General features: G+C 41.1%; 1 protein-coding gene across 3 annotated transcripts in view; it reads right to left on the reverse strand.

Annotated features, from left to right (window-relative positions):
* Nucleotides 1-22,398: 22,398 nt before the first annotated feature.
* NDUFAF6 (NADH:ubiquinone oxidoreductase complex assembly factor 6) overlaps nucleotides 22,399-27,751 on the reverse strand; it is a 36,063-nt gene continuing 30,710 nt past the window's right edge. For 2 of the 3 annotated variants that reach the window (XM_023726061.1, XM_023726060.1), the window contains one exon: nucleotides 22,400-24,928. In XM_023726061.1, the coding sequence (XP_023581829.1) occupies nucleotides 24,800-24,928 (129 nt within the window). In that variant the 3' untranslated portion in view covers nucleotides 22,400-24,799. Of the gene's footprint in view, nucleotides 24,929-27,751 lie in introns of all 3 variants that reach the window. The other variant, XM_004370760.2, reaches the window with a different exon arrangement.

Below are 27,751 nucleotides of genomic sequence, written 5' to 3' on the forward strand. Positions count from 1 at the left end.
AATTCATAACCATGGTGCCCACTGGATGCTTCTCAGTGGATAGCTCTTTTCATTCCTGGAACAGCCCAGTGGACAGGGTGTGGGGAGGGAGGGTGAAGGGCAGATGTATCCTTGTAGCTTGGGATCTACAGTCAGCCTTCATGGGTTTCCATTCTAGCCCCACCACTAGCTGCAGGAACTTACCTGTGCCTCAGTTTCCTCATCAGCAAAATTGAGGTGACAGTAACTATCTTTTGGGGTTGTTGGGAAGCTTAATGAAGTAATTTATGCAATGTCCTTAAAGCAGTTCTTAACACAGAGGAAGTGTTCAGAAAACGTTAGTCAGTGTTATTATTGCCACGCAGCTTCTCTTTAAAGGCTCTGTCTTAGACATCTAGTGCTACTCTAACAGCCATACCGCAAGTGGATGGCTTTAGCAACGAGAAGTTTATTCTCTCACAGTCCAGTAGGCTACAAGTCCAAACTCAGGGCTTCAGCTCCAAGGGAATGCTTTCTCCATGGGCTCTGGAGGAAGCTCCGTGTCATCAATCTTTCTTTGGTCTGGGAGCTTCTCTGCACAGAAACCTCAGGTCCAAAGGACACGCTCTGCTCCCAGCACTGCTTTCTTGGTGGTATGAGGTTCCCACGTGTCTCTGCTCGCTTCTCTCTTTTATATCTTGAAAGAGATTGGATTAAGACACTGTCTAATCCTGTAAACCTCATCAGCATAACCTCATCACAATGACAGAATTTACAACACATAAGGAGATCACATATAACCTCATCATAGTGAAAGAGTTTACAACACATAAGGAAATTACATCAGATTACACTATCATACAATGCTGGGAATCATGATCTAGCCAAGTTGCTACACACATTTTTTGGGGGACACAATTCAGTGCATGACAGGCTCCAACCATTGTTCTTCCCTCACTCTCCAATGGTTTTTGGAGCCTGGGTGGCACAAGCAGTTTGTCATCAGCTGCTAACCTAAAGGTTGGTGGTTTAAACCCATCCAGCGGCTCCATGGAAGACAGGCCTGACAACTGCTTTTGTAAAGATTACAGCCAAGAAAATCCAATTAGACAGAGTCAAGAGAGAGGAAAATATATATACATATATATATGTGAACTCTGCACATCTGAATTTAACGCTTGGTTGTAGAGAATTCTTTCCCTCTTGCACACTGGCATCTTCGTGTAATTTGCACAGTATGTCTCAGGGAATAAATGAGGAGAAAGTCATGTGGTCTGACAGATGGGGAGATTTAGGGTAGGGTCTTTGGGAAGATTGTCACTTTTGCACGGCCAGAAAAGGAAGGACATCAGGGTTCAGTGGGACATGGGTCATCCTAATGGGGAAAGGGTCAGGTCAGTGATCCCCAGCCACTACCTGTGTCTGGTGGCCTCATTCTTGTCACAAAGCAGTAATCTAAGAGGTGACTAACCCTTGAGCCCCAGGGCAGAATGCAGGCAAGTAGGGGATACAGGAAGATCAGTCCACCAAAACAGTGTCCCAGGCTCTGGCCTGAGGCTGGTAATTCCCCTGGGGTTGGCTGCTCCTCAAACACCCCTACTTTCTCTTCCAAATCTATACCCACCTCCACCCACAATTAGTCAATGTAAGAGTTTTTTTGTGTGTACATATCTGGAAAAGGTCACACAGCTTTTTAAATTTGTAAATGAATGCTCTGCTTATCTTGGTAGTCCCTAGGTGGCACAAATGTTTAAGCACTTGACTACTAGCCTAAAGGCTCATAGTTTGAACCCACCCAGAGATGCCTCGGAAGACAGGCCTGGCAGTCTGCTTCCGAAAGGTCATGGCCTTGAAAATCCTACAGAGCTGTTCTACTCTGTACACATGGGGTCACCCTGAGTCAGAATCAACTCGACAGCAACCGACCACTGTTTATTATAGTAAAAACTTCTAAAATCTAGCTCCTCGTAAGTTTTCAAGTTTAGCCTACCAGTCATTTCATTAGTGGAACATATTTTAGCAATTACTTTTAAGGGGTCTCTGATTGATACTTAGCCTGATTTACAAATATTTCCATTGCTGATAATGAGTCCGATTATGATGCAACTGCTCCCTTATTTAGAAGGGTGTGAGAGCTTGGGGGGTGAGGGCAGTGGGCATGGAAATTGGGGGTGGGGTGGGGAGTGCAGGCTGAGCATACTCTTCAGAGAGGTGGAGAATGCTGGAAGAGGGCACCCAAGTCAGGGCCTAGAGAAAAACTGCACCACCTTGTAGGAAGCCAGGATAGAGAAGCTCTTTTTCTCAGCCATCATGCATCACCGCCTTAAACGCCTGGGGCAAATTATTGACCAGAGACTGCAGGGCAGGGCTGAAATCCTCTGCGAGTTTTATGAACAACCCAAGTGAACAAAATGAATGGGAAATAAAAGAAGCCCTACAGGGTCACTGTGAGTCAGAATCGACTTGGTGGCAACGGGTTTTTGTCGTCGTTGTTGTTGTTGTTAACAAACCAAGAAACAATAGTGAATGAGAGAATGAATATTATTGGGCACATCTTGCTCTTTTAATTCTCCCTAAGGAGCCCTAGTGGCACAGTGGTTAAAGCACTGGGCTGGTAAGCAAGATGATGGCGGTTCTAACCTACCAGCTGCTCTGGAGAACACGTGGCAGTCTGCTTCCATAAAGATGAAACCGAAACTGATCTTGTTGCCATCGAGTGGATTCCAACTCATAGTGACCATATAGGACGGAGTAGAATTGCCCCACAGGGTTTCCAAGGCTGTAAGCTTTACAGAAGCAGACTGCCACATCTTTCTCCCCGCAAGCGGCTGGTGGGTTCGAACTGCTGAATGCTTAACCACTGTACCACCAGGGCTCCTTCCATAAAGATTACAGCCTTGGAAACCCTATGGGGCAGTTCTACTCTGTCCTATAGGATCACTATGAGTCGGAATCAATTTGATATCACACAACAACAACAACAATAATAATACTATGATGTTAATGTTATTCTCCCCATTTTATAGATGCGGAAACTGTGGCTCAAGGCTGAAGTAGTGGAAACCATTCATTCTGTAAATACTTTAAGTACGTAAGTATTTATAAACATCTTGCCAAAGTGTTGGGACTATCTAATTCAAACCAGATCGTATTATGGCTTTTTCACCTTTGTCATCTCTCAGTCCTTCTTCTACTCTGACATTTTTCAAAACTACCATACCAGGCTCATTTGAGTCTCCATGGGACAAAACAGGCAAGTCCAGTTTTGAGAATTTCCTACAAGGAAAATGGCCACAAAGAGCTGGGTCTGCTAGTGCTGTTATCGCGCTGCCAAAAAAGAAACCTATTGCACACTTTCAGGTGGAGGAGGCTTCCAGTGGCTCAGATGGTGTGCCTGGAACTCATCAGTAGCAATGCTGATGGAATGCCATCTAATGCAGGCCTAAACCAAAACCAAACCTGTTGCCGTGGAGTCGATTCCAACTCTTGATGACCCTATAGGACAGAGTAGAACTGCCCCATAGGGCTTCCAAAGAGCAGTTGGTAGATTCAGATTGCCTACTTTTTGGTTAGCAACCGAGCTTTTAATCACTGTGCCATGAGGCTCCAATGCAGGCCTAAGAGGGAATAAAAGAGATACACAGGCAAGCACGCTCTCTAGGCCCATAAACACAGTCATTTGCTCATTTTTGTCTCTAGCTTTCGAACCCACCAGCCACTCCGTGGGAGAAAAATGTGGCAGTCTGCTTCCATAAAGATTTACAGCCTTAGAAATCCTATGGGGCAGTTCTACTTTGTCCTATAGGGTTGCTATGGGTCAGAATTGACTTCATGGCAGTGAGTTAATCTAGATGGACAAAAGAATAAATGTTCATTTGGGGGCCTCAAAGGAGTTGTTTTCATTTCTAAGCATTTTGAAGCTTATTGGGCCCTGGTGCCCTAATAGCCTGAATTTTCCTGGACTATCCCAATTTCATTTCATTTTTTTCTCAGTACAGATAATTTTTAACTATATAACTAAATGTGATTTATTTTGGTACAATTTTGTACAACTCCATATGAATGAAAGAATGAACTCACAAATCTTGAAATTTGTGTCCATTTGCCAAGCCTTGCATCCTTGGTTTAGAAACCTTGGTGTATTGTTCTATTCTAGAGCACACTAGATAAATTAGCAGGAATCTCTGGACCTTTCTTCTTTACCTCTATCATTTGAGCTCTTACATTTGTCTGTTGACCCACTTGAATGAGATCCTGGTGACCTTAGGTTCTGCTTATCGAATGTCCAGGCCTAGGGTGTTGTTGACCTACCAACAATAGTGAAGGGTATGTTTGCTTAACAATTGAGAAATAATGTTTTCCATGTTAAACTCTATTGACGTTGGGGCTCTCTTTCCTGGCTGCCTAATACTCATTGACACAGTAGCTGCAACAATAGGCTCAAGCATAGCAACAATTGTGAGGATGGCGCAGGACCGAGCAGTGCTTTGTTCTGTTGTGCACAGGGTCGCTATGAATCGGAACTGACTCGAGGGCACCTAGCAACAACAATACTCATGATTGCAACTTTCTTTGTGTAAGACTCATTTGAGATTGTAAGGGAAGGAATTAGGGTTTGCAAAGCCTAAATCAAGATCCCCGTTCTCTCAGCTTCAGACTAAAAATGAGGCCCTTGATCTAATGGCTCGCTCAGGACCATTGACTGGGTGGTGGCAGCTGGAAGGAGGACAGTAAGGACAGGAAACTAATGAGGAGATGCACACAGGAGAAAATCCATGTCTGAGGTTAGGTGATACTAGTGAGAGTTAGAGAAGAGATGAGTCTGAGAAATACTGAAAGAAGAATCCATTGAACTTGATGTCTAAGTGGATGTACACAGAGACGAGGAGGGGGAAGTCAAAGATGGTCAAATGGTCTAGTCTGAGATAGAGGCAGAGGAAATGCTCTGCCATTAATAGAAATGGGAAGTTAGCAGTTAGAGCATAGAACTGCACAGTTTTAGATACACTGAGATTTAAGGAGATGGAAGACAACCTTCAGTCAGTTGGAAAGGTTAAGGCTATTTTTAGTTAACAGTCAGGAAGGGAAGTACAGAGGTAGAAGCTCCGGCCAAAGGTCAAACACATTCCCAGCTACAGATCAAAGACCAACCCAGTTAGAGGTCAGGGGGCACAAGAGGAACCACACAAGGCACTCACAAAAAGGACTCTCCCAGGTTATCTTAATGTACTTGTCTGCGGCCCTGAAGATGTTGAGACTAGTCAGCTAAAACATCTCTATTTTTTCTTTCTTCCTTTTTCAAAAAACTTTTGTTATGCAGAAACTTAAAAGTATACAAAAGCAGAAAGAATAACACAATGAAACACCACGCTCTCATCATCCAATTTCAACAATTGTCAAATCATGGCCAGTCTTGCTTCATCCTAACTTTCACCCAGTTCTCCCTACTTATTATTTTAAAGCAAATCCCAGACGTCGTATCTTTCACCGTAAATATTTAGTATGACTTTCTAAAGATAAGGACTTCTTTTTTAAAACATAAGCCTAAAACCATTGTTGTTGTTAGCTCCCCTGGAGTCAGCCCCTGACTCGTGGGACCCCATGCACCAGGGAACAAAATGCTGCCTGGCCTTCACCATCCCCACGATAGGTTGGGGATAGATCAGTTGTGATCCACAGGATTTTCATTGGCTGATTTTTGGAAATGGATTGCCAGGTCTTTCTTCTTAGTCTGTTTTAGTCTTGAAGTTCAGCTAAAATTTGTTCAGCATCATAGCAACACATTAGCCATAAAACCATTGTTGTTGTTAGGTGCCATCGAGTTGATTTTCGACTCATAGCGACCCCATATGACCCCATAGGGTTTTCTAGGCTGTAATCTTTACGGAAGCAGATCATCAGTGCTTTCTCCAAAGAAATGGCTGGGTGGGTTCAAACTACCAACCTTCCGGTTTGCAGCCAAGTGCTTAACCTCTTTGCCACCAGGGCTTCTTTTAGGTAACATTGTGTTCTGTTTTGAAGCAGTTCTGGCGTGAAACGAGATGATGGCAGCTCCAAAGGGAAGAACCCTATTGCTGTGGAGTTGATTCGCACTCATATCGACCCCACAGGACAGAGTAGAACTGCCACATAGGGTTTCCTAAGCTGTAATCTTTAAGGGAGCAGGCTGCCACATCTTTCTTCCAAGCAGCAGATGGTAGGTTCTAACTGCTGACCTTTCAGTTAGCAGCTGAGCACTTAACCACTGCGCCACCAAGGCTCCTATAAAACCATTAGAACACCTAAAAAAATTAACAATAATTTCCTATATTATCAAATATAAAGTAGTTTTCAGATTTTTATTTTTTAATAGTTTATTTGAATCAGGATTCAAATTAGAGCCACAGATTGTGATTGATGGATAGGCTTTAAAAACTTTTTTAATCTATGATAATTTCCCCTTTCCCTCCTTCCTTCCCCCATCCCTCCCACCGTGTCTCTCTCCTTTTCTCCTTTTAATTAAAATTTTTTTATTATGGTAAATATATAAAGAGGAATGGGAAGTCAAGTATATATGTGTTTGACTATATATTTGACTTACATACAACAAATATATATATATATATATGACACAAAACATTGACCATTTGGACACTTCCTGTTTGAGTCGTGTGTCCCACAGAGTTTCCCACACTCTGAATTTTGCTAGTTGCCCTTCTGTAGTGTACTTTCACGTTTGTCTGTCCTCTATATATCCTATAAATTGGAAGCTCTGAGCAGATTCAGATCCATTTTCATTTTAAATATTATGCAAAAAGATACTCAGTGAAAGTGTTAGAAGAGACCATGGGCAATGGATGAGATCAGCAGGAAAGAGTATGTGAAGTGAGAAGGGTCTGAGGACGGACACCTGGGGGAACAGCGACATTTAAGGGGCAGGCAGAGAAAGACACCTGGGAAGGAGCGCGGGAGGTGCAGACAGAGGCGAGGCTGAGCAGGATCCTGCGCGCAGCTCACCGGGCATGAACACAGGACCTGGGTGTTGCCAGGAGAGCTCGCCGGCCTCCTGCACCCTGTCAGGGGCACTCGAGGCCAAGGGGGAGGTGGCGCTACTTCCGCAGACTCGCTGCAGAGAGTCACCTGGTGGCACCATCTCTCTTCTCCAGAGGGTTTTGCCAGCCCTGGGGAGAGAAAACAGGCGGAAACCCGCCATCGGACTTCCTGAAGGGCAGAAAGGCTGCACCAGGCCATGCGCGCAAGGGCGGGAACCACGGGGACTGTCCCTCGCAGCTTGTCCAGGAGGAGAACCCAACACCCACAGCTCCGGCCGTCGATCGGGCATCTCTCCGCCCGACGATATGCGGTGCCGCCAGGCTCAAGAGAACTTTGTCCTCGCCAAGCTCCCCTGACGCCCTGCATCCTAAGGAAAGGCAGCCCTGTCACCCCGTCTTTCTGCTAAGTGTCCAGAAGAGCATCGCCCTCCCCCAGGTGATGGGAGCGGCTCAACCTTGTATGCCCCTCGGTCTGGCGAGGCTAGGCTGTGCCCTCCTGACTCTTACCACGTCTATACCTAGCTCCAGTCCCCCAAGTTGCCCTTGCAATTAACGCCCTCACCCACTCGCCCATTGTGGCTGGGCCGTCCATGCGGAGTGCTCATGGCTTCTCCAGCTGGTCCGACCTTCGCTTTCAGGTGCTAGAGATCCTCGTGATTAGGCTGCTTTCCCTCACCCCTCACCCTTCTCTTCTTCAAAGCGCCCACTACCGTCACTGCCATGTACCATTTTCTTGCAGCCTGTGAAGTATTTGTAGTCACCGTTGTGCTGGGCTGGCAATGACATAACTTTTGGACTCTCAACCAGCCCTGCCCTGAAAAAAGCAGTGGGTTGCACCACCACGTGGACACACCTGGTCTCTCAAGTTGGTGGATGGGGGCCAACTTGGTCCCCTGTGCCCCATTTGGCTGCTTTGCCCAGCCTTGCTGCAGAAGAGCAACAAGTCCTTCTCTGCCTTGGACAGTTCTTGAAAGAGGCTGACCCACTACAAAGGTGACTCTTTAGAAGGAAATGTTAGTCAGGGCTTCTAAGCCCTAACAGGAAACCTGTGAGCTGAGAGGCACAATGACTCTACTCCCTTCTCTGCCAAAAAATACCCAAAACCAAACTCACTGCCATAGAGTGGAATCTGGCTCATAGCAACCCTATAGGACAGAGTAGAACTTCCCCCATACGGTTTCTAAAGCTATAAAATCTTTATGGAAGCCTACTGCCAGAAATATTGCCACATCTTTCTCCCACAGAACAGTTGGTGGGTTAGAACCACTGACCTTTCAGTTAGCAGCCGACCGCTTTAACCACTGCACCACCAGGGCTCCTTGGCTAACTGCCCAGGCACCCAAAAATCTCAGCATCACTCACTGTCGTGGTTTGGCATCTAAGGTTTCTGTTACAAGGTGTACACGTTTAGTACCAACAGATGCACCAATAGCACTTGATAACACCAAACCAAAAAACAAACTCATTACCGTGCAATCGATTCTGACTCAGGGTGTTAGTATATAGGACACCTTACCCTCAACCTTGAAAAGTAAGGTTTTTATGAGTTGGAACAAAGGATAGTTAGGCTCGGGCGGGGCAGATGTGGAGGTTCTGGTATTGGGAGCAGCCCTGAGCAGGTCTCAGAAGGCTACAAAGTGGGGCACCCCAACATGAAGGCCCCAGGTCTTAGGAGATGGCCAAGAGAGGGGAAAGCAGGAGATACAGAAGGAAACGAAACTACCGTTTTATTAAGCGTTGAGATAAACTTGTGCTGGTACTGAGATAAACGCAGAGATTAACTTCTGGGGGTGGGGAGGTAAATCACTGAGGTAGAGAACCAGCATCTTTTGTTACTCCCTTCCTCCTGAGATAAAATCAGTCCGTGCAGAGTGAAGGAAGGCTTGAAAGAAGTAGAGGCAAGCGGCAGCAACTCCCCCTCACCCCAATAGGACCTCAGCCCCAAACAAGGTACAAGGCATAGGTACTGATGTAGCAGTTCTGAGATGCCCTCATGGCCCAGTGGTTAAAGTGCTTGGCTATTAACGGAAAGGCCAGAGGTTCTAACCCACCAGCCGTTCAGTGGGAGAAAGATGTGGCAGTCTGCTTCTCTGAGGATTTGTAGCCTCGGAAACCCTATGGGGCAGTTCTACTCTGTCCTATAGGGTCACTATGGCAGTGGGTTTTTTTGGTTTATATTTGAAAACCACAAACCTGAGAAAAAGGGAAGTAAGGGAGAGAGGGTTTTTCTGTTTTTAATTGCAGTTGAATTGCACTGTAAAGTGCCATAGAAGTGAATTATGACACCAGAAGTGAATTACGCCCAGTTTTGGTTGCTGATACATTTTAATCCTTATAAGTGACATTAACAGTTAAAGTGACAAGAGATTTTATCAGCCTGAGACCTGAAGAACTAGATGGTGCCTGGCTACCACCAATGACCACCCTGACAGGGAACACAACAGAGAGTCCCGGATGGAGCAGGAGAAAGGTGGGGTGCAGAACTCAAATTCTAGTAAAAAGACCAGACTTAATGATCTGAATGAGACTGCAGGAACCCCAGAAAGCATGGCCCCTGGATTCTCTATCAGCCCAGAACTAAAACAATTTCCGAAGCCAGCTCTTCAGACAAGGATTGGACTAGACTGTGGGACATAAAGTGATACTTGTGAGGAGTGTGCCTCTTAGCTCAAGTAGATACAAGAGACTAAATGGGCAGCTTCTGTCCGGAGGTGAGATGGGAAGGGAGAGAGGGTTAGGAGCTGGTTGAATGGACATGGGGAATCAGGGGTGGAAGGGAGGAGTGTGCTGTCACAGTATGGGGAGAGCAATTAGGGTCACATAACAATGTATGTATAAATTTTTGTATGGGAGACTAACTTGAAATGTAAACTTCATTTAAACTACAACAATAAACAAAAAAAAGACAAAAAACAGTTAAAGTGTATATTAATTATTGGCCATCTGGTCTATTTATTTCAAATATAGAGTCTGAATTAATGGATTTTTATGTGCTTTTTTTTGTTTATATGTGTATGTATATATATAAACACACACACATATATATACACATATATTTACATATATATGTGAGTATGTATATGTGTGTGTGTGTATTCCAAAGTGGAGAGAACACCAGAACTAGGTTTTGTTTTGTTTTGTTTTTCTAAGAAGCTCATTCTATCAACTAGAATAAGGGTAAAAATGTTTTTTCCTCTCTTAAAGTCATTTATCTAACCTGAAAGCATTACAGCATTCAAGATGTAAAAAAGTCCAAGATTCAAACAATGTAAGATTCCAGCAGATAAAATCTAGTGACCTGATATTTCCTGAAAGTGACAGAAGTATTAAATAAATAGAATAAAAGAGCAAACATATATGCAGCAATTATTAAGGACCAGGCAAGCTCTAGGCACTTTACAGGTATTAACGCCAGTACTCTTCATGACAATTCCAGGAAGAAGGTACTATCATTACTCCATTTTATACCTGAGAAAACTAAGGCACGAAGAGGTTAAATAACTTGCTAAGGGCCACATCCTAGGAAGTAGAGGATATAACCTCAGAGCCATTTTTTTTCTTTCTTTTTTTTTTTAATTGTACTTTAGATGCAGGTTTACAGAACAAACCAGTTTCTAATTAAACAGTTGGTACACATATTGTTTTATGACATTGGTTAACAACCCCACGACATGTCAACACTCCCCCTTCTCGACCCTGGGTTCCGTATTACCAGCTTTCCTGTCCCCTCCTGCCTTCTAGTCCTTGTTCCTGGGCTGTTGTGCCCCTTTAGTCTCGTTTTGTTTTATGGGCCTGTCTAATCTTTGGCTGAAGGGTGAACCTCGGGAGTGACTTCATTACTGAGCTAAAAGGGTGTCTGGAGGCCATACTCTCGGGGTTTCTCCAGTCTCTGTCAGGCCAGTAAGTCTGGTCTCTTTTTGTGAGTTATAATTTTGTTCCACACTTTTCTCTGGCTCTGTCTAGGACGCTCTACAGAGCCATATTCTTGACTTATATGCTTTGCTTCTCAAAAAAAAGGGGGCCCTCCCCTTAGGACACAGAGTTCCCTCAAGGCATCTACCTAGAGTTGAGTCCCTGTCTGGGTACAAGGTTCATGAGTCAGGGAACTCATGAGGACATGAGGAACAAAGAAGCAGAGAGGTTAAGTAACTTGCCCCCAGACTGTGCAGTTAGTGTGTGGCTGGACAGATTTCAAATGCATTATGTAATGTCAAGAACTTTTAAATTGCGTTGAGGTATTTGTAAATAAAGTTCTTAGAAAAAAATACGTTTTATATAATTTAATTCAACAGAAGTTTTAAATTACCAACTACATGAAAGCACTTCTTTAAAGCAAACCATCATACAAATAAATATAAGGTGATAGCATTAGTCTTAGGTAGATAACACAAGTCTTCCCTCCAGTAATTTTAGAATCTAGTAAGAGAACTGAGATTATGCACACAAAGTTTACAAGTTGGATTAATATTGTCAAATGCTAAATGGTTTCATAACTAACAGATTTTTGGTTGTTGTTTTTGTCTCCCCCAGAATATAAACTCCATGAGAATAGCCACCTTGTTTTCTGCTGTAAAACAGTGTGTGGTACACAGCAGGTGCTCAGTAAGTGAAAAATGAATGCATATTTGAATGAATGAGTGCATTCACCAGCGTTGCTGAGGCTGTGAGCTTAGGTGAGCTCTCTGAGAATGAGACTGTGGACAAGGAAGAAAAAGGAGGAACCTTGAGGAATTCCACCGATTGGAGGATGGGAGGAGAAAGAGGAGACACAGGGCAATCAGGGGGTGGAAGACAAATCAAGCAAGTGGAGGATCAGGAAAGTCAAGAGTAGAGAGAAGTTCAGGAAGTGATGGACAACATTAGGAAATACCACAGAAACATTTTAAAGGATGAGAATTGGGAAAACACCATTGAATTTGGTCTTTGGAACAACAACAACAAAGCAGCTGAAGAAGAGAAATTGGAGTGGAACCCCATTTGCACAGGAATTAAGGAGTAATTGGGACATGAAGCAGGAAGTCTGGCAGTGAATGGAAGGAAAGAGAGATGACAGCATTGGGCATTTGCTTGCTTAGTTATCTAGTGCTGCCATAACAGAAATACCACAAGTGGATGCCTTCAACAAATAGACATTTATTCTCTCACAGTCTAGTAGGCTAGAAGTCCAAATTCAGGGCGCCAGCCCCAGGGGAAGTCTTTCTCTCTATATTGGCTCTGAAGGAAGGTCCTTGTCATCAATCTTCCCGTGGTCTAAGAGCTTCTCTGCACAGGAACCTTGGGCCCAAAGGACGTGCTATGCTCCCGGTGTTGCTTTCTTGGTGATATGAGGTCCCCCATGTCTCTCTGCTTGCTTCTCGCTTTTATACCTCAGAGAGATTGATTTAAAACACAGTCTAATCTTGTAGATGGAGTCCTGCCTCATTAACATAACCGCCGCTAATCCCACCTCATTAACATCATACAGGTAGGATTTATAACACATAGGAAAATCACATCAGATGACAAAATGGTGGACAATCACACACTACTGGGAATCATGGCCTACCCAAATTAATACATATTTTGGGGGGACACAGTTCAATCCATAACACTTGCAAAATGCAAGAACAGTGTTAGTTCAGTTAAAAAAGTATCATGCTGTCACATTGTCACTGTCTCAAATAGAGACTCCCTCTCACTCATCGTTTGTCCTAAGAGAATAACAACAACAACAACAAAAAACCCATTGCTATCAAGTCAATTCCTACTCATAGCGGCCCTATAGGATGGAGTAGAACTGCCGCATAGGGTTTCCAAGGCTGTAAATCTTTACGGAAACAGACCGCCACATCTTTCTCTCACGAAGTGGCTAGTGGGTTTGAACAGCCAGACTTTAGGTTAGCAACTGAGTGCTTAATCACTGTGCCACCAGGGCTCCTAAAGAGACCAAAAGGGACCTTGAATTTTGCTAGTGCCCTGGTGAGAACTTGGGTTTTGGAATCAGACTGCCCAAGTTTGAATCCAGTTCTTCCTCTTACCAGCTGTGTGATTTACAGAAAATTCTAGTTAGCAAGAACTTTCTAAGTTTTCTCATCTGTAAAGTGGGAATTTAGTTATTCACTAAATATTATTAAGCACCTACCATGTGCCAGATACTGTTTTGGCAGGGATATGGCATACTAGTGGTAAATAGATCTCTACACAATTCCTAAAACATGAATTTATACGTAACATTTTTAAATTATATTTTTTGACTTCCAGGAAAACGGAGTAGACATACTTTACCCTATTTCTCCTGTTAAGTACAACTACAACCTTGAATAGTATATATAAAACACACATAAGGAGACTCTGAAAGGTAAAGAGAACAAGGCAGACAGACCAGGCTCCTAGGGACCCAAGAACAACCTGGTGATGAGTTTCCTAGGTTATCTTTTCCCTCATGTATCCTAGACTTGGAGCTGAAGAAGCTGGCCGCCAGGAAACGCTCCCAGGATCAGACCAAAACCCCAGCAAAAGCCTGCTCTGTCAAGTCAAAGGACCAGGAAAGGGGCAGCCTGGCTAGACAGAAAACTGTTAGACAGTAACCACATACTCCAGCCAAATAGCACAGAAAAAAATTACATTCTGGGGGGTAGTAAATATAAAACCAAATCTTTTACTCTTTCACAAGAAAAAAAAAATCCACTAAGCAGGACCTATTGACACTTTAAATATTCAGATATAGCTATTGGGTTCTATTGGAGCTAGTTCATCAAAAGCAAAGATTTCAAATGAAATTTATTTTACTTTCATGGGGACTGATGTTGACTGCATCTTACCTGCTACAACTGATAACTCCTTTCTTCTTGTCGCAGGTTGGGGCAGCAACCCAAGAGAGGGGAGGTACTCTCTTAAAGCAAACCAAAGTTATGAAAATCTGGGTTTACAAAGATGTTTTATTTATTTCACATAAGATTGGCCAAAACATTGCTCTCCTGGAACCTCTCCCATTTAAATCTAAATTCTCTTTCCATTAACTGAGCAATACTATTTACATTCCACTTTTATAGGTCAATCTGTTACATAAGTAAAGCATATGTGCAATGTCTGTGATGACAGATTCTGTCATTTGCCTTCTTTGGGCACATAAACATAGGCTTATACGCACACACTTGATCATCATTGTCACACAGCAGCAAGATGACATTTATCTTTTACTCATAGAAGGATGTATGTACATTTTATTCCTTCAAGTTCTCAGCCCCTCAATAGATCATACTTCTGTGGTTATGAGTGACAGAAATTCAACTCAAACTTGCTTAAGCAAAGCGGGGGGGTACTTACTTGGAAGGTTTATAAAACCAAACTGTTGGCAAGACAAGGGGTGCCAGTAGAAATCAGAAACAAAATGGAACCAGGATTCAGAACTCTTTAAGACTTTCTCATCCTCTCTCTTGTCCGTAGCTCTACTTCTTCTAAATACAATTTTCATTTTTCAGATCTTCATGTGGCTGGAAACATGGCCACTAGCAGCTCTTGAGACTCATTTTCTTGCCATCTATGTCTCTTTCCTCAGCTCCAGGTCAGATGGTTCCAGGAATGAGAGAGATGCGGGGCTCATGAGACAATAGATGGTAGATAGCCACTACAGTCATGTTGTTCCATTTACCATACATAACCCTTCAAAACTTCATCCACCTGGTGAACATCTACTTTGCTTTCAAGGTTCCATTTAAGCATCTCTTCTTCTAAGAATTCTTTCCTAATATCCTCTCCCCTAAAGTGGTCCTTTGGATCCCTACAGACCCTCTCTGTGCCTCTATCATGGATCTGATAATCCTTTCTTATTTTGCTTATTTGTTTGCAGCTCTCTCGTTCTACCATTGCATCATAGATATGTTCGCATCTCTGGCCGCTTACACAGCAGCCAGTAAGAGCTTAATAAACATTTGTTGCTGAATGACTGCTGATGAATCAGTGATTTTTTTTTTTTTTTTAAACAAAACTCATTGGGCAATTCGTTACAGGTATAGGCAATGAGGAGTTGGAACCACCAATGTGCAGAAGAAATTGCTGGTGTTTATCGATATTGGGTTGCAAGGAGTTGGAATCGATTGGATGGCACCTAACAACAACAACATCAAGGGAGAATGAAGACGCCTGCTCCTAGGGTAGGGGTCCCACTTAACATTTAACTGCATTCTCTACTCCCCAGTGTGGTTTCCTTGGTTCAAGGAAATAAAACCAGAAACAGAAAATGTCATGTCAACCTTAATCGTGACCTAGATCACTTTTAAATATCCAATGAGTTTTATCCTTGAAATGAGATGTGGGGGAAGATCCAAACTGGGGTTTGCATCAAGATTTACAAACCTAAAAATAAAGAACACGGAGGAAAAAAGATGAAGGGTCAAATGACTTTTTTTTCTTTAATGATGGGAGAAATTTTACCATTTGCAAGAAAATACCCTTTGTCCCTGTTAACAAGGTTTCCAAGTCCTGGGCACTCTGGACAACTGCAGAACAAACTCAGGCCTCTCGGTAGCCTGTAGACCGTTCTATAGGTAGCACAAGACAGTGGCCTTTTAGCAAAAGCCATCAGCCCATGCAGCCACTCCTACCCCACTTTCCTTTTCCCTCCCCAATCCTCCTATCTGTTCCAGGAATGTTCCATGAGCCACAGAAAGGACCAGTACTGCTATACTGGGAAGTAGATTCAACAGTGACTCTTCCTCCAGTAGGAGTGAATATGCATCCATCTTTGACCTCTGGTTTGTCACCAGGACCCAGTTGAGTGGGTCCTTTCAGAGCCCATACACCCTGAGGCCCACAGTGGCCTGTTTCCCTCTAACATCTAGGCAACACAACACAAAATTTTAGGGGCTCTGTTCATCTATTGCTTATCCACTCCTCTCCCTCTTGTTCTGTCTCTATCATACACAGACACACACATAAACACACACATCAAGGAAAACGCTGGAGTGAATAAGAACTAGCTCCCCCAGATCTACTTTAAGAGGCAGGCTGCACAAGACATCACAGGACACTAAAGATCAGAGGAATAACTCAGAAGTAGTTTCCATTAACTCAGGTCACACAAGCAACTCCTTACATAACCGATAAAATACCAATTGGTCCACTTCCACAGAAGACACTAGCTGGAGTAGGGAAAAGTTTTCACTAGCACCAGCTCCATCCACACTAATTGAATCTTGAAAAATTATTTAAAGAATATTAATTTGGAAGGAGCGAAATTATCAGTCTATCACCTTCCTTGGTCAAGCCCTGGGCCCACCATGCCACTTCCCTTGTTTCTTATGGTTCACATCTGAACTAACCTATTAGAAAACTAGCCTGGTCAGCAAACCGAAGATCCCTGTGTTATCTTGTCTGCAGGTGAGTACCTGTCCAAAACCAAGAGGATAACAACAAAACAGATAATCAGAGACAATTTAGACCTACGTCATGTGTTATGTTTTTGCTCAGAGGCATGACAACCTGCAGTGTGATTTATCCAGGCCTCCAGCATATCCTCTCTCTTCTGTCGCCTTTTCACTGTTTGAGGAGGGAAGAAAAATATTAACAGGGAGCCAAAAAGAGAAATGCCTTTTTTTCTTGTTAGTTCTAGCAAAAGACAATGAAAGAGAAGGCTGAAGGGACTAAAATTTGATTGATGCCCTAGAATACTCCACTTTAGACAAACACAGTAATTTAAGAAAAAAAAATTTATGAAAAATGATCAGATGATTTATGAAAAATGAGAAGTAACTATCCACTTCTCAAAGAGTCTTTTATTTTTAATAAAAGAGACTTATGAGAACATTTCTTTAAATTGTGACCTCCTCTAATTTATTTAAAATATCCTTTAGATTCAAATACATATGAAAATTTAGTATTATGCTCAAGGTGGCTTTTCAAATCTAATGGTATTGGGACAACTAGGCAACCATCTGTGGATCCATATCTTGCTCCGAATTAATTCCACGTGGCCCTAAATTTAAGAATTAAAAACATAAAAGAAATTGTGAGAGAATAAAAAAATTTTTTTATAGTCTTGAAGTGGGATAAACAAATAGCTGTTAAATATATGAAAAGATGCACAAATTCATCCATAAGATAAAGGCAAATGAAAACTATACTGAGAAATGAGGGAAGTACATGAATCTCCTGTTGCATTCCACACTGGAAATCCTTATTTACATTGGCAGACGTTACACTGGCTTTTAAAACATAGAACACTGCATGGGATGGTGGCTTAAACAACTTTCTTTGGTTATTAAAGGAAAGGTTGGCCACCAAAGACTGGAAGCCTTAGGTACATTTGGATTATAATTGCAAAGTAAGTAAGATAGCATACTGTCATTATGTTAAAATACACTTCTATGAATAAAAATTATAGAGTATTTTTCTAATATGGTCTTTTCCACACTGTATTACTAAGTTATAGTGTGGAATAGAAAATAATATGTAGAATACACATTTTTGTATATTATTGTATGCCAAGGGAAAAAATTAGAATGACATGGGCTGATATATTAATGGGGTCTATCTCTTACCTGGTGAAATTATGAATGATTTAAAAAATACTTTTCCTTTACTCTTTTGTATTTATTTTTCCCCCAAGGTTTCTACAATGAACATATGTTACTTGTGTAAGAAGAAAACAAACATATTAATTATTTCTTCAAAAAACGACCCCCAGGAAAGGGTGTATTATATACATCCCCAAACCAAGATTCAAACAGATCTATTTCTAAAAACCACATGGAATAGCTTATAAGAAAGGGTGGAGGCAGTGTCTTCCTGCTAATTAAAGTGAGAAATTTCTCATTAGTCAATTAAAAAAAAATCAGATAAAACAACTGCAACCAGAAACACATATGGGATATACTGAAATAGCCTCCCAAATTATTAATGTTGAGTTCCCGAAGAATCTTTGTATTGCCTATAAAAGAGACCTTGTGGTTTTAAAAAGCTTTTGAACTTGCTGTCTGAGAAATTTATTATGTAGGCCTGTGTTTAAACACACAGGATATTATTATATAACTAAGCAGCTGGTAAGATTAACCATGATTAAAAATAAAAGGGAAAACACACAGTACACCAAAGCAGGACTGTTTAATGAGAAAAGGGTGACTCAAAGGAAAACTGTATTTGTGCGGTGGAATAAAGTCAACCCACAGGCTTATCAAATAGCAATAAAGACCTTCTATCTCATATCTGATTCAAAAGGCACTGCTTATCCAAAGACAGCATTACACTAGAAATAATGTAAATCATATTCATGAGCGTATACACCAAATATGTGTTATAGACCATTTGGAGACAAGTACTTATTTTCAAATCTCACATCAGTCTTCTTTTTTTCTCATTTCATTTTCCTAGTAATCCATTTTTATTGTATTTTACCAAAGAATTGGTCAGTGACAGACTGGAATAAACAAAACAAAACAAGCAAACAGGCAAAAAAAAAAAAACAACTATTTCTTCACCACAGATTGTTTGAAAAGCACCGCTCTAGGCCAGTGGTTCTCAAAGTGTAGTTCATGGACCAGCAGTATCTGCATTTCTTTGGAACTTGTTAGAAATGCAAATTCTCAGGCTCTACCCCAGATCTACTGAATCATAGTCTCTGGGGGTGAGGCCCAGCAACCTGTGTTTTAACAAGTCCCATGTGATTCTGATGCATGCTCAAGCTGGAGAATCGCCACTTTAGGATATGCTACTTTACTAATAAACACTTATACAACTCGTAATATGTGTCAGACACTATTCTAGGCATTTTATATACATTAAATCATTTACTCTCCCATGACACTATTATTATAGCCATTTTACAGATGAGGAAATGGAGCCTCAGAGAGGTTAAATGACCTCAAGAACACACAGCTAATTTGTGGAAGGTAGAGACTGGCTTCAAAGTCCATGCCCTTCACAACTATACTACAAAGCCTAAGACTGATCAGATAAATAATAACACATAAGGTGTGTACTAGCTAGTTTGCTAAATTTCTCAGGAAGCAGCTGCTTTAACACAGTTTAATCTTGTATCTCTAGAAAGTTCTTAAGTAACAATTCTAATTTTATTAGCATGTCAGCCACAGACATATGTTTAGTCATATGCACCTGTCAGAGCTTTTTACCTCATATTATAAGGTAGCAGACTTTTTTTTTTTTATATTGTACTTCAGGTGAAGGCTTACAGAACAAATAGTTTCTCATGAAACAGTAGTACACATATTGTTTTATGACATTGGTTAACAACCCCACAACATGTCAACCCTCTAACTTCTCAACCTTTTTTTTTTGGTGAAAATACACACAGCCAAATCACACCATTCTTAATATTCAAACACTTTAATGTGGTATGCTATGACCTATTGATCTTTCCAGCCCTTCTCTTCCTTCCTCACATCCTACTTTCTAATTGCACCAAACCACCTAATTTCTTGAATCCACTATGCTTTGCCCAGCCACCAACTCTTTGATGCATACTTCCAATTGAACTTTTAAATATCAGCCCAACACCAATTAACAGTTCCTGAGAGCCCACTATCCCACATTATACTACGCACGGTCATTCAGACCAAAAATATTTATGGAGCAGGATCAGGATCTACATGGGGAGCAGTGGTGGTTCAGTGGTAGAATTCTTGCCTTCCATGCAGGAGACCCAAGTTCAATTCCTTGCCAATGTACTCGTGTGCAGCCGCTACCCATCTGTCAGTGAAAGCCTGTGTGTTGCTATGATACTGAATAGGTTTAGAGGAGCTTCCAGACTAAAATTGACAAGGAAGAAAGGCCTGATGATTTATTTCCAAAAATCACTCAAGGAAAACCCTATGGATCACAAAAGTCAGATCTCCAATCAATCACGGTGATGGTGCAGGACTGGAAAGTGTCTCACTCTGTTGTGCACGGGGTTGCCTTGAGTCATGCGCTGACTCCACGCCAGCTAACAACAATCAGGATCTACCGTAGGTTCTAGGGATGTGAAAATAAATACAACATTGTCTTGCACTCAAGAAACTTGGCTGAGGGAGAGACATATAAACAATAGTTAAAACACGGCGGGCATTTTAAGAGAAAGCATGGCTGTTTCATGAAGCCAGTCTCAAGTTGAAGATCACTTGTTATTACTCCAATTCTCCTAAACCAATGATGCCTGCAGACCTAATTCAGTACAAGCTGCCAGTGTGTGATTTCTGAATAATAATATTAACACTTATTGTTACTACACATGGGTCACTTTTAAAAGCACTTTACATGTATTAACTTATGTACTCCTCACAACAACCCTTGAAGTTGATATGATTTTGCCCATTTTACAAATGAAACAACTGAAGCACATGGAAGTTCGAATAACTTCCTGAGGTCACACAGCTGTTAGAATGGTGGAACTGGGATTTGAATCTAGGCAGTCAGTCTCCAGATTCCACACTTTGAAAAGAACTGCACCACAGTACTACACTCCATTGCTCTGTATATTTCTCTATTCAGCTAACACTACAGAATGTGTTACATATTTAATAATTTATTGGGCCAAATATTATTCATTTTTTGTTGGTGAAAACCTCTTTTAACCGGTATATACAGACTTGAGGAGAAAATCCATGTTCATCATCCATTTATAGCTTTCATTGTTCCATAAATCTAATCACATTCCCTATCATGATCTTTCCTCATTTGAAGTGTACTGATTTGTGTGTGTGTGTGTGTGTGCTTTAGGGGAAAGTTTACAGCTCAAGTTAATTTCTCATTCAAAAATTTATACATATATTGTTTTGTGACATTAGTTGCAATCCCCACAATGTGACAGCATATTCCCCTTTCCACCCTGGGTTGCCTGTGTCCATTCGACCAATTCTTGTCCCTTCCTGCCTTCTCATCCTGCTTTTGGACAGGAACTGCCCAGTTGGTCTCGTATATCCGATTGAACCAAGAAGTACATTCCTCACGTGTATTATTTTTTGTTTTATAGTCCTGTCTAATCTTTGTCTGAAGAGTGGGCTTGGGAATGGTTTCAGTTCTGGGTTAGCAGAGCGTCCGGGGGCCATAGTTTCGGGGGTTCCTCCAGTCTCAGTCAGACCATTAAGTCTGGTCTTTTTACGTGAATTTGAGTTCTGTTCTCCATTTTTCTCCTGTTCTGTCCAGGACTCTCGGGTGGTTATTGGTGGTAGCTGGGCACCATCTAGTTCTTCTGGTCTCAGGTTGATGAAGCCTCTGGTTCATTTGGTCCTTTAGTCCTTTGGGCTAGTATTTCCCTTGTGTCTTTGGTTTTATTCATTCTCCTTTGTTCCAAGTAGGATGGGACCAATTGATCTATCTTAGATGGCAGCTCGCAAACTTTTAAGACCCCAGGTGACACTCACCAAAGTGGGATGTAGAACGTTTTCTTTATAAACTGTATTATGCCCATTGACCTAGATGTACCCAAAACTATGGTCCCCAGTCCCCAGCCCCTCTGTCCCTCGAAGTGTTTAGATGTGTCCAGGAAACTTCTTTGCTTTTGCTTTGATCCAGTTGTGCCGACTTCCCCTGTATTGTGTGCTGTCCTTCCTGAAGGGTACTAGTTTTTAACAGGAGCCCTAGTGGTGCAGTGGTTAAGAGCTTGGCTGCTAACCAGAAGGTCGGCAGTTTGAATCACCAGCCGTTTCCTGGAAACTCTACGGGGCAGCTCTACTCTGTCCTATAGGGTTGCTATGAGTTGGAATTCACTCCACAGCAATAGTTCGTTAACAAATAACTTCACAGTTACTCAAGAAATATATATTCATTTTAGACAAAAGCAGGTAGTCTCCAAATTATTTTCATGCATTCTCACAGTCACTCCAACTCCTCTCCCCTCCTTCCGACCCACGTCCCATACCCTTCCCAATTCTGAGTGTTATTGGCTCAGCCTTCCTTACAGGTACAAACAGCAGGATAATGTTTCATTTTGCTTTCAGTAACCATCTGCAAAATGTTTACAACTTTGTGGATCGTTTTGGACAAGGTGACTAGGCCAGTGCCTTCAGAGAAGTCCTATTTATATGAGCTAAAACAAATGCAAGGGAACCTAAGGATTTGCTGAAATGGTCCAAAAATAAACTCCAATTCTTTTATCTTAATTCAAAACATTTCACTAGACCAGGGATGTGGCCACTTTTTATTCACAAATTTCTTAAGAACTCTGGATGTTACATTCTGTTCTTTTCACTTAAGTAAATTAAAGCCAAAAATTAAGTCTTGACATAGGCCAACGATTCTGCCTCCCAGCGTTTGTATATACTGCTCTGCCGCCAGGATCTCTTCCCAACAACACCCACACCTCCTGCCCAAGCCTTGGCTCCTACCCAGCCTTCCTGACATTGTCCACAGTCCACCTCCTCTGGAAAACCTTCTTTGACCACCAAGGCTCTTAAGTGCCCCTCCTATATATACCCAATGACTAGCACTTAATATCTATTTCAATTGCCCATTTACTTCTCTCTCTCACCTAATCTGTAATTGGAATTTGTGTAGTAATTACTTTTTTGCCTAATTTGTGGCTGAAATTTATGCAGTAATACTTATTCCTGAAGCAAGTTGTGCCCTTGAGCTTTTAAACTTGGCAGTTTATTTTACTGTCTCAAGAATGGTAAAAACACAGGGTTTGGCGTTGGACTAATGTAGATTTGGCATCAAGCTCTGGTACTAATGGCTGTGTGATCTTGAACTTAACATCTCTGAGGCAGTTTTATCATTGGGAAAATAAAGACTGTTTCACTGTGAAGATCAGTGTATGAAAGTGCACCACCCATTCAAGTTATCGCTCAATAAATGTTAGCTGCTATTAAATTTCTCAAGAATAATTTTATTAAATACCAAAAGAAGAGAAAAAACATTGTTAATTGATTGGGAACTACCTCAAACATATTTTCTAATGATATTTGTATATATCCTATATGGTATACATAACCTTACTTACATTGAGATTAATTCGTAATTTATACCTGTTATCTATTGCTCTCACCTAATTCAGTAAAAAAAACACAACTTAAATGGTTTGAAAATGTATCTGACTCCTTGAAAATAACAAAAGAACAGACTTAGAAACTGAAAAAGAATGTTGGCAACCTTTAAGGGAGTATCTTTTAAGCCAGGAAATTAATACTGAAGTAAATGTCTCTGAAAAGACCCCATCTTAATCTCTAGGAGGTTAGTAACTTTAGTTCACCCAAATCTCTAAGTATCAAATTTAAAATGGCCTCAAAAGTATTCCAAAATTATTTACTTAATAGTGAACTGGCTTCTGAGCCAGTAAAGAATCCAGTAATCCAGTTCTGTGTTTAAACACTTCTTTTTAAGACCCTTACACATGAATCAAGATGCTTAGGAGCTGATTGCTGCCAAATTTAATCTGGAAGACCTGCAGACAATGCTCATTGACAAATACCTCTCTCTAATGAACTCTTCAACCCTGGATCGTTTAGAATCCCAAGAGGAAATGTGTCCCATTTCCTTGTACTTGCATTTCAAGATAAGCTAAATTAATCTCTAAAGCCATAGAATTAAACAAGAAGATATTCTTTCAGCATCAGTATCAAGTAACAGAGTATACATAGACAACCTCATTGCACACTCAGTCAATTATACATTTATTACTCCACTTGCTGCTCTAAATTGGAAGCCCTTCTAGGTGCTGGGGGATGCCACGATGAATAACACAGTATATTCTTGGCCTCAAGCAGTTCTCGGATGGAATTTTACTTACAAAGATTTAATATTTTAAGCCATCGCCAACTCACAATTTAAGTAGGTATTAATTCACAGCTGAGAACAAAGTCTTAGAGAAACGGTCGACAGAGGACAAGTACACGAGAGACGTTAGTGGGGTAGGAGATAAGACCAGGGTAAAAGCAGGAAAGAGGAAACTGTGGTGTAATCCTTGCGAGTCAGAAATGCATTCAGATTCCAGAGTCATCGATTACCCACAATGTAGACAATTCTGTTTTTGCAATGAGCATGTACTTTATAACAAAAAATTTTAATCATCAGAAAAAGTTCTTTATTTCATAGGGTTTTTAGGAAGATCAAATGAGACCACTCAGGAAAGTACATAGCACAGTGCTTGTCACTGAGAAGCTCAACGTATATTAGTTTTTAAAAATGTAGTATCCCCTTAATGTGAACATAACTGTATTATTTTTTTACATTTGCTTCATGATCATAATAATGTTGAATGACAGACAGTGAAGCAGCAGGTTTAACAGAGTAAATGCTTTCAAACCAGCTAAACCTAAAGTCAAATTAAGTCTCCAGCTCTCAGCAGCCAGCTATGCTACCTTAAACAGGTTGTTTAAGGGATAAACATTAGAGATATATAAAGCCCTCAACACAATGATAGATACTCCTCAAATGTTAACTCCCCCTTTCATGACCCCTAACTAAATGCAGTTTTTCAGCTGTACTTGACACTTGAGGTTTGGCTGCTCAGCATGCAAACCCCTGTGCTATCTGAGTGCTCTCTGCCTCACTCCCAAGGGTGCTGAAGGGAGGACAACATTACCTCTCCAGGTCCTCTGGCAGCTGGAGCATGGCAAGCACAGCTAAAATGATGCTCCCCCTGCTGCTCTGACTTCACAGGGATGGTACAGCAGCCAGTGTCTGGGCTGGTGGTGCCAATAGCCTGTGGCAGAATCTTGGCAGTGTCTTGGCACCCTAGTCCCAAAGCCACTTCTCATCAATTCTGTGAGTCTCCCAACACCCATCCAATAAATTCCTTTTCTCTTTAATTACACAGAGCCAGTTTCTGTTGTATGTAAACAAGAACCCTAACTACTACACTTGTAAAACTAATAAATTAATACCAGTGCCACGAAATTATTTTAATATCTTTTTCTCCATGATTGAATATACAAAGATAATGGAAGTAATGTATTCTTCTGCTGTAAAGTTGGGTGAAATATATCAAAATCCACTTGTTGAATTTTCTTTAAATAGTCTTCTAGAGCAACCTGAAAAAAGAAAAAAGGGATCACTAGATCATAAAATGATGAAGTCTTTAAGAGAAACTAAAGAAAGATTACAGGTATTAAAGCTATTCCAGTTTCCCTGAGATGGGCTTCTATATATATAAATTTTTAAAAAGGGAGAAAAAAATAAACACATCTCTGGAAATTTCTACAGGGACAGTAAAAGAGTACCACAGAACTAGTACAAGAAATATCAAGCCTCTTTTGCTCATAACTTATAATGTTCTGGTCAAGATGTAGCAGGATTAGAGAAATTATGGCTTTCCTGGTCTTGTTACTAGATTCTGTGGAATACAAAGGAAGGTTTCAACTAGGGAAAAATGAAGGAAAAAAACCCAGAAATGCATTGTGCCATGAGAGGGATCTCAAGTTGTTTGTTTAAAAAATTATCTTATTTTATGAAGAAGTCTGATGAGTCTCTATGTTCTTAAAAGGTCCCTGTGCGGCGCAAATGGTTAAGCATTCTTTTGCTAACTGAAAAGTTGGTAGTTCAAACCTATCCAGAGGTACCTTATAAAAAGGCATGCTGATCTACTTCCAAAAGGTCACAGCCGTGAAACCCCTATGGAGCACAGTTCTACTATGCAACACACGGGGTCGCCATGAGTTGGAATCGACTGAACAGCAACTGGTACGTTCTTGTTAGAAAACACTATTTCTAACCAGGATGAACAGTCACAGGTCACTATAAATGCCACCCTTTCCTTCCCCCCCACACAAAACATGACAAAGTTTTCATCGGGATAAGGGCAGGAAGCAAAACATTAACAATGGGCAGTGCTCTTTATTTTCTGGATTTCAGTTATTTTTATTATTTTAATAACTTTTCTAATAAACACGGAAGCCATTTAGTTTTGCACTGCACAATTCTAAAAGGCACCGCTCCCACCTCAGTCCACGTGTATACAGCACCCCCTAGAGTTCTGCAGTGCACAACCTGTGTGACCCAACACAAGGGTTATGCTTGTAGAATCATTAGAATATCCAGGTGAGCAAAAACAAAATAAACATTATATTTCCTTCCAGACTTTCTTCCTATACATTTATAAACATGAGTGTACAATAAAGTCGGTATCTATTTTTTTTTTCTATATTTATTTTGCTGTTGTTGATAATACACACAGTAAAACATGCACCAATTCAACAGTTTCTACATGTACAACTTAGTGACGCTGATTACATTCTTGGAGTTGTGCAACCATTCTCACCCTCCTTTTCTGAACTGTTCCTCTCCCATTTACATAAACTCACTGCCTCCCAAGGTTCCTATCTAATCTTTCCATTTGCTGTTGTCAATTTAATCCCATATAAATAGTTCTTAAAAGAGCATAATGCTCAAGGCAGACCTTTTTTACTACTTAAGCTAAACTACTGTTCAGTTTTAAGATGATTTCAGGGGACATTTTTGGTTTACGATTTAAAGATTATCTCAGGGCAATAGTTTTAGGGGTTCACCCATCCTCATGGCTCCAAAAAGTCTAGAGTCTGTGACAATTGAAATTCTGTTCTGCATTTTCTCCCTTTTGATCAGGATTCTTCTACGGAATCTTTGATCAAAATGTTCAGTAATGCTAGCCGGACACCACCCAGTTCTTCCAGTCTCATGGCAAAGGAGGCAGTTGTTTACTAAGGCAAATTAGCCACACATTCCATACTCTCCTCCTACTCCTGACAGTTCTTCTCCCTCTGTTGCTCCAGGCGAATAGAGACAAATTGTTGTGCCTTGGATGGCTGCTTGCAAGCTTTTAAGACCCCAGGCACTATACAACAAACTAGGAGGTAGAACAGAAACACTAAACACATTATTAGGCCTATTAACTGGGATGTCTCATGAAACCATGACCCTAAACCTCTGAACTAAGGAACCCAATTCTGTAAGGTGTTTGGTTGTACATAAGCAGCCTCAGTTAACTACTCTTTTTTTTTTGGTCATTGTTGTAAATATATCACACAACTTTTGCCAATTCAACTTTTTATAGGTGTATAACTTATTGACAGTACTTATAATAATTGGCTGTATAATGCTACCCTTAATTAATGCAATTTTCCCATCACTGTTAACCCCCATCTTCCCCTCCCTCCCACCCTGTAACCACTAATAAACTTTGGTCTCTATATTTTTACCTTTTCTTGTCTTTTTACATAAGTAAGGTCATACAACTGTCCCTTTGTGATTGGCTTATTTCGCTCAGCATAATGTCTTCAACCTCCATCCATACTGCAGAATGTGTCAAGACTTCATTTCTTCTACTGGCTGACTAGTATTCCATTGTATGTATGTACTACCTTTTGTTTATCCATTAATCTGCTGATGTGCATTTAGGTTGTTTCCACCTTTTGGCTATTGTGAACAGTGCTGCAGTGAATATTGGTGTATATGTCTCTACTTGAGTCTCTGCTTTCAAGTCTTTTGGGCACATACCTAGGAGAGGAATTACTGGGTCATATGGTAGTTCTACTTTTAGTTTTCTGAGGAACCGCCACACTGTTTTCCACAATGGCTGTACCATTTTGCACTCCCATCAGCAATGGATAAGGGTTCCAATTCTCCCACATCCTTGCCAACATTTGTTATTTCCTGTTTTCTTTTTTTTTAATCTTAGCCATCCTAGTGTGAGTGAAATGGTATCTCACTGTAGTTTTGATTTGCATCTCTCTCATGGCTAAGGATGCTGAACATCTTTTCAAGTGTTTGGTGGCCATCCGAATCTCCTCTTTGGTGAAATGTCTATTCAAGTCCTCTCCCCGTTTTATGATTGGGTTATTAGTCTTTCTGTTGTTGTCAAAGTTTTATATATATTTTGG

Source organism: Trichechus manatus, unplaced genomic scaffold (genome assembly GCF_000243295.1).
Source record: "Trichechus manatus latirostris isolate Lorelei unplaced genomic scaffold, TriManLat1.0 scaffold00009, whole genome shotgun sequence".
Taxonomy (NCBI): Eukaryota; Metazoa; Chordata; class Mammalia; order Sirenia; family Trichechidae; genus Trichechus; species Trichechus manatus.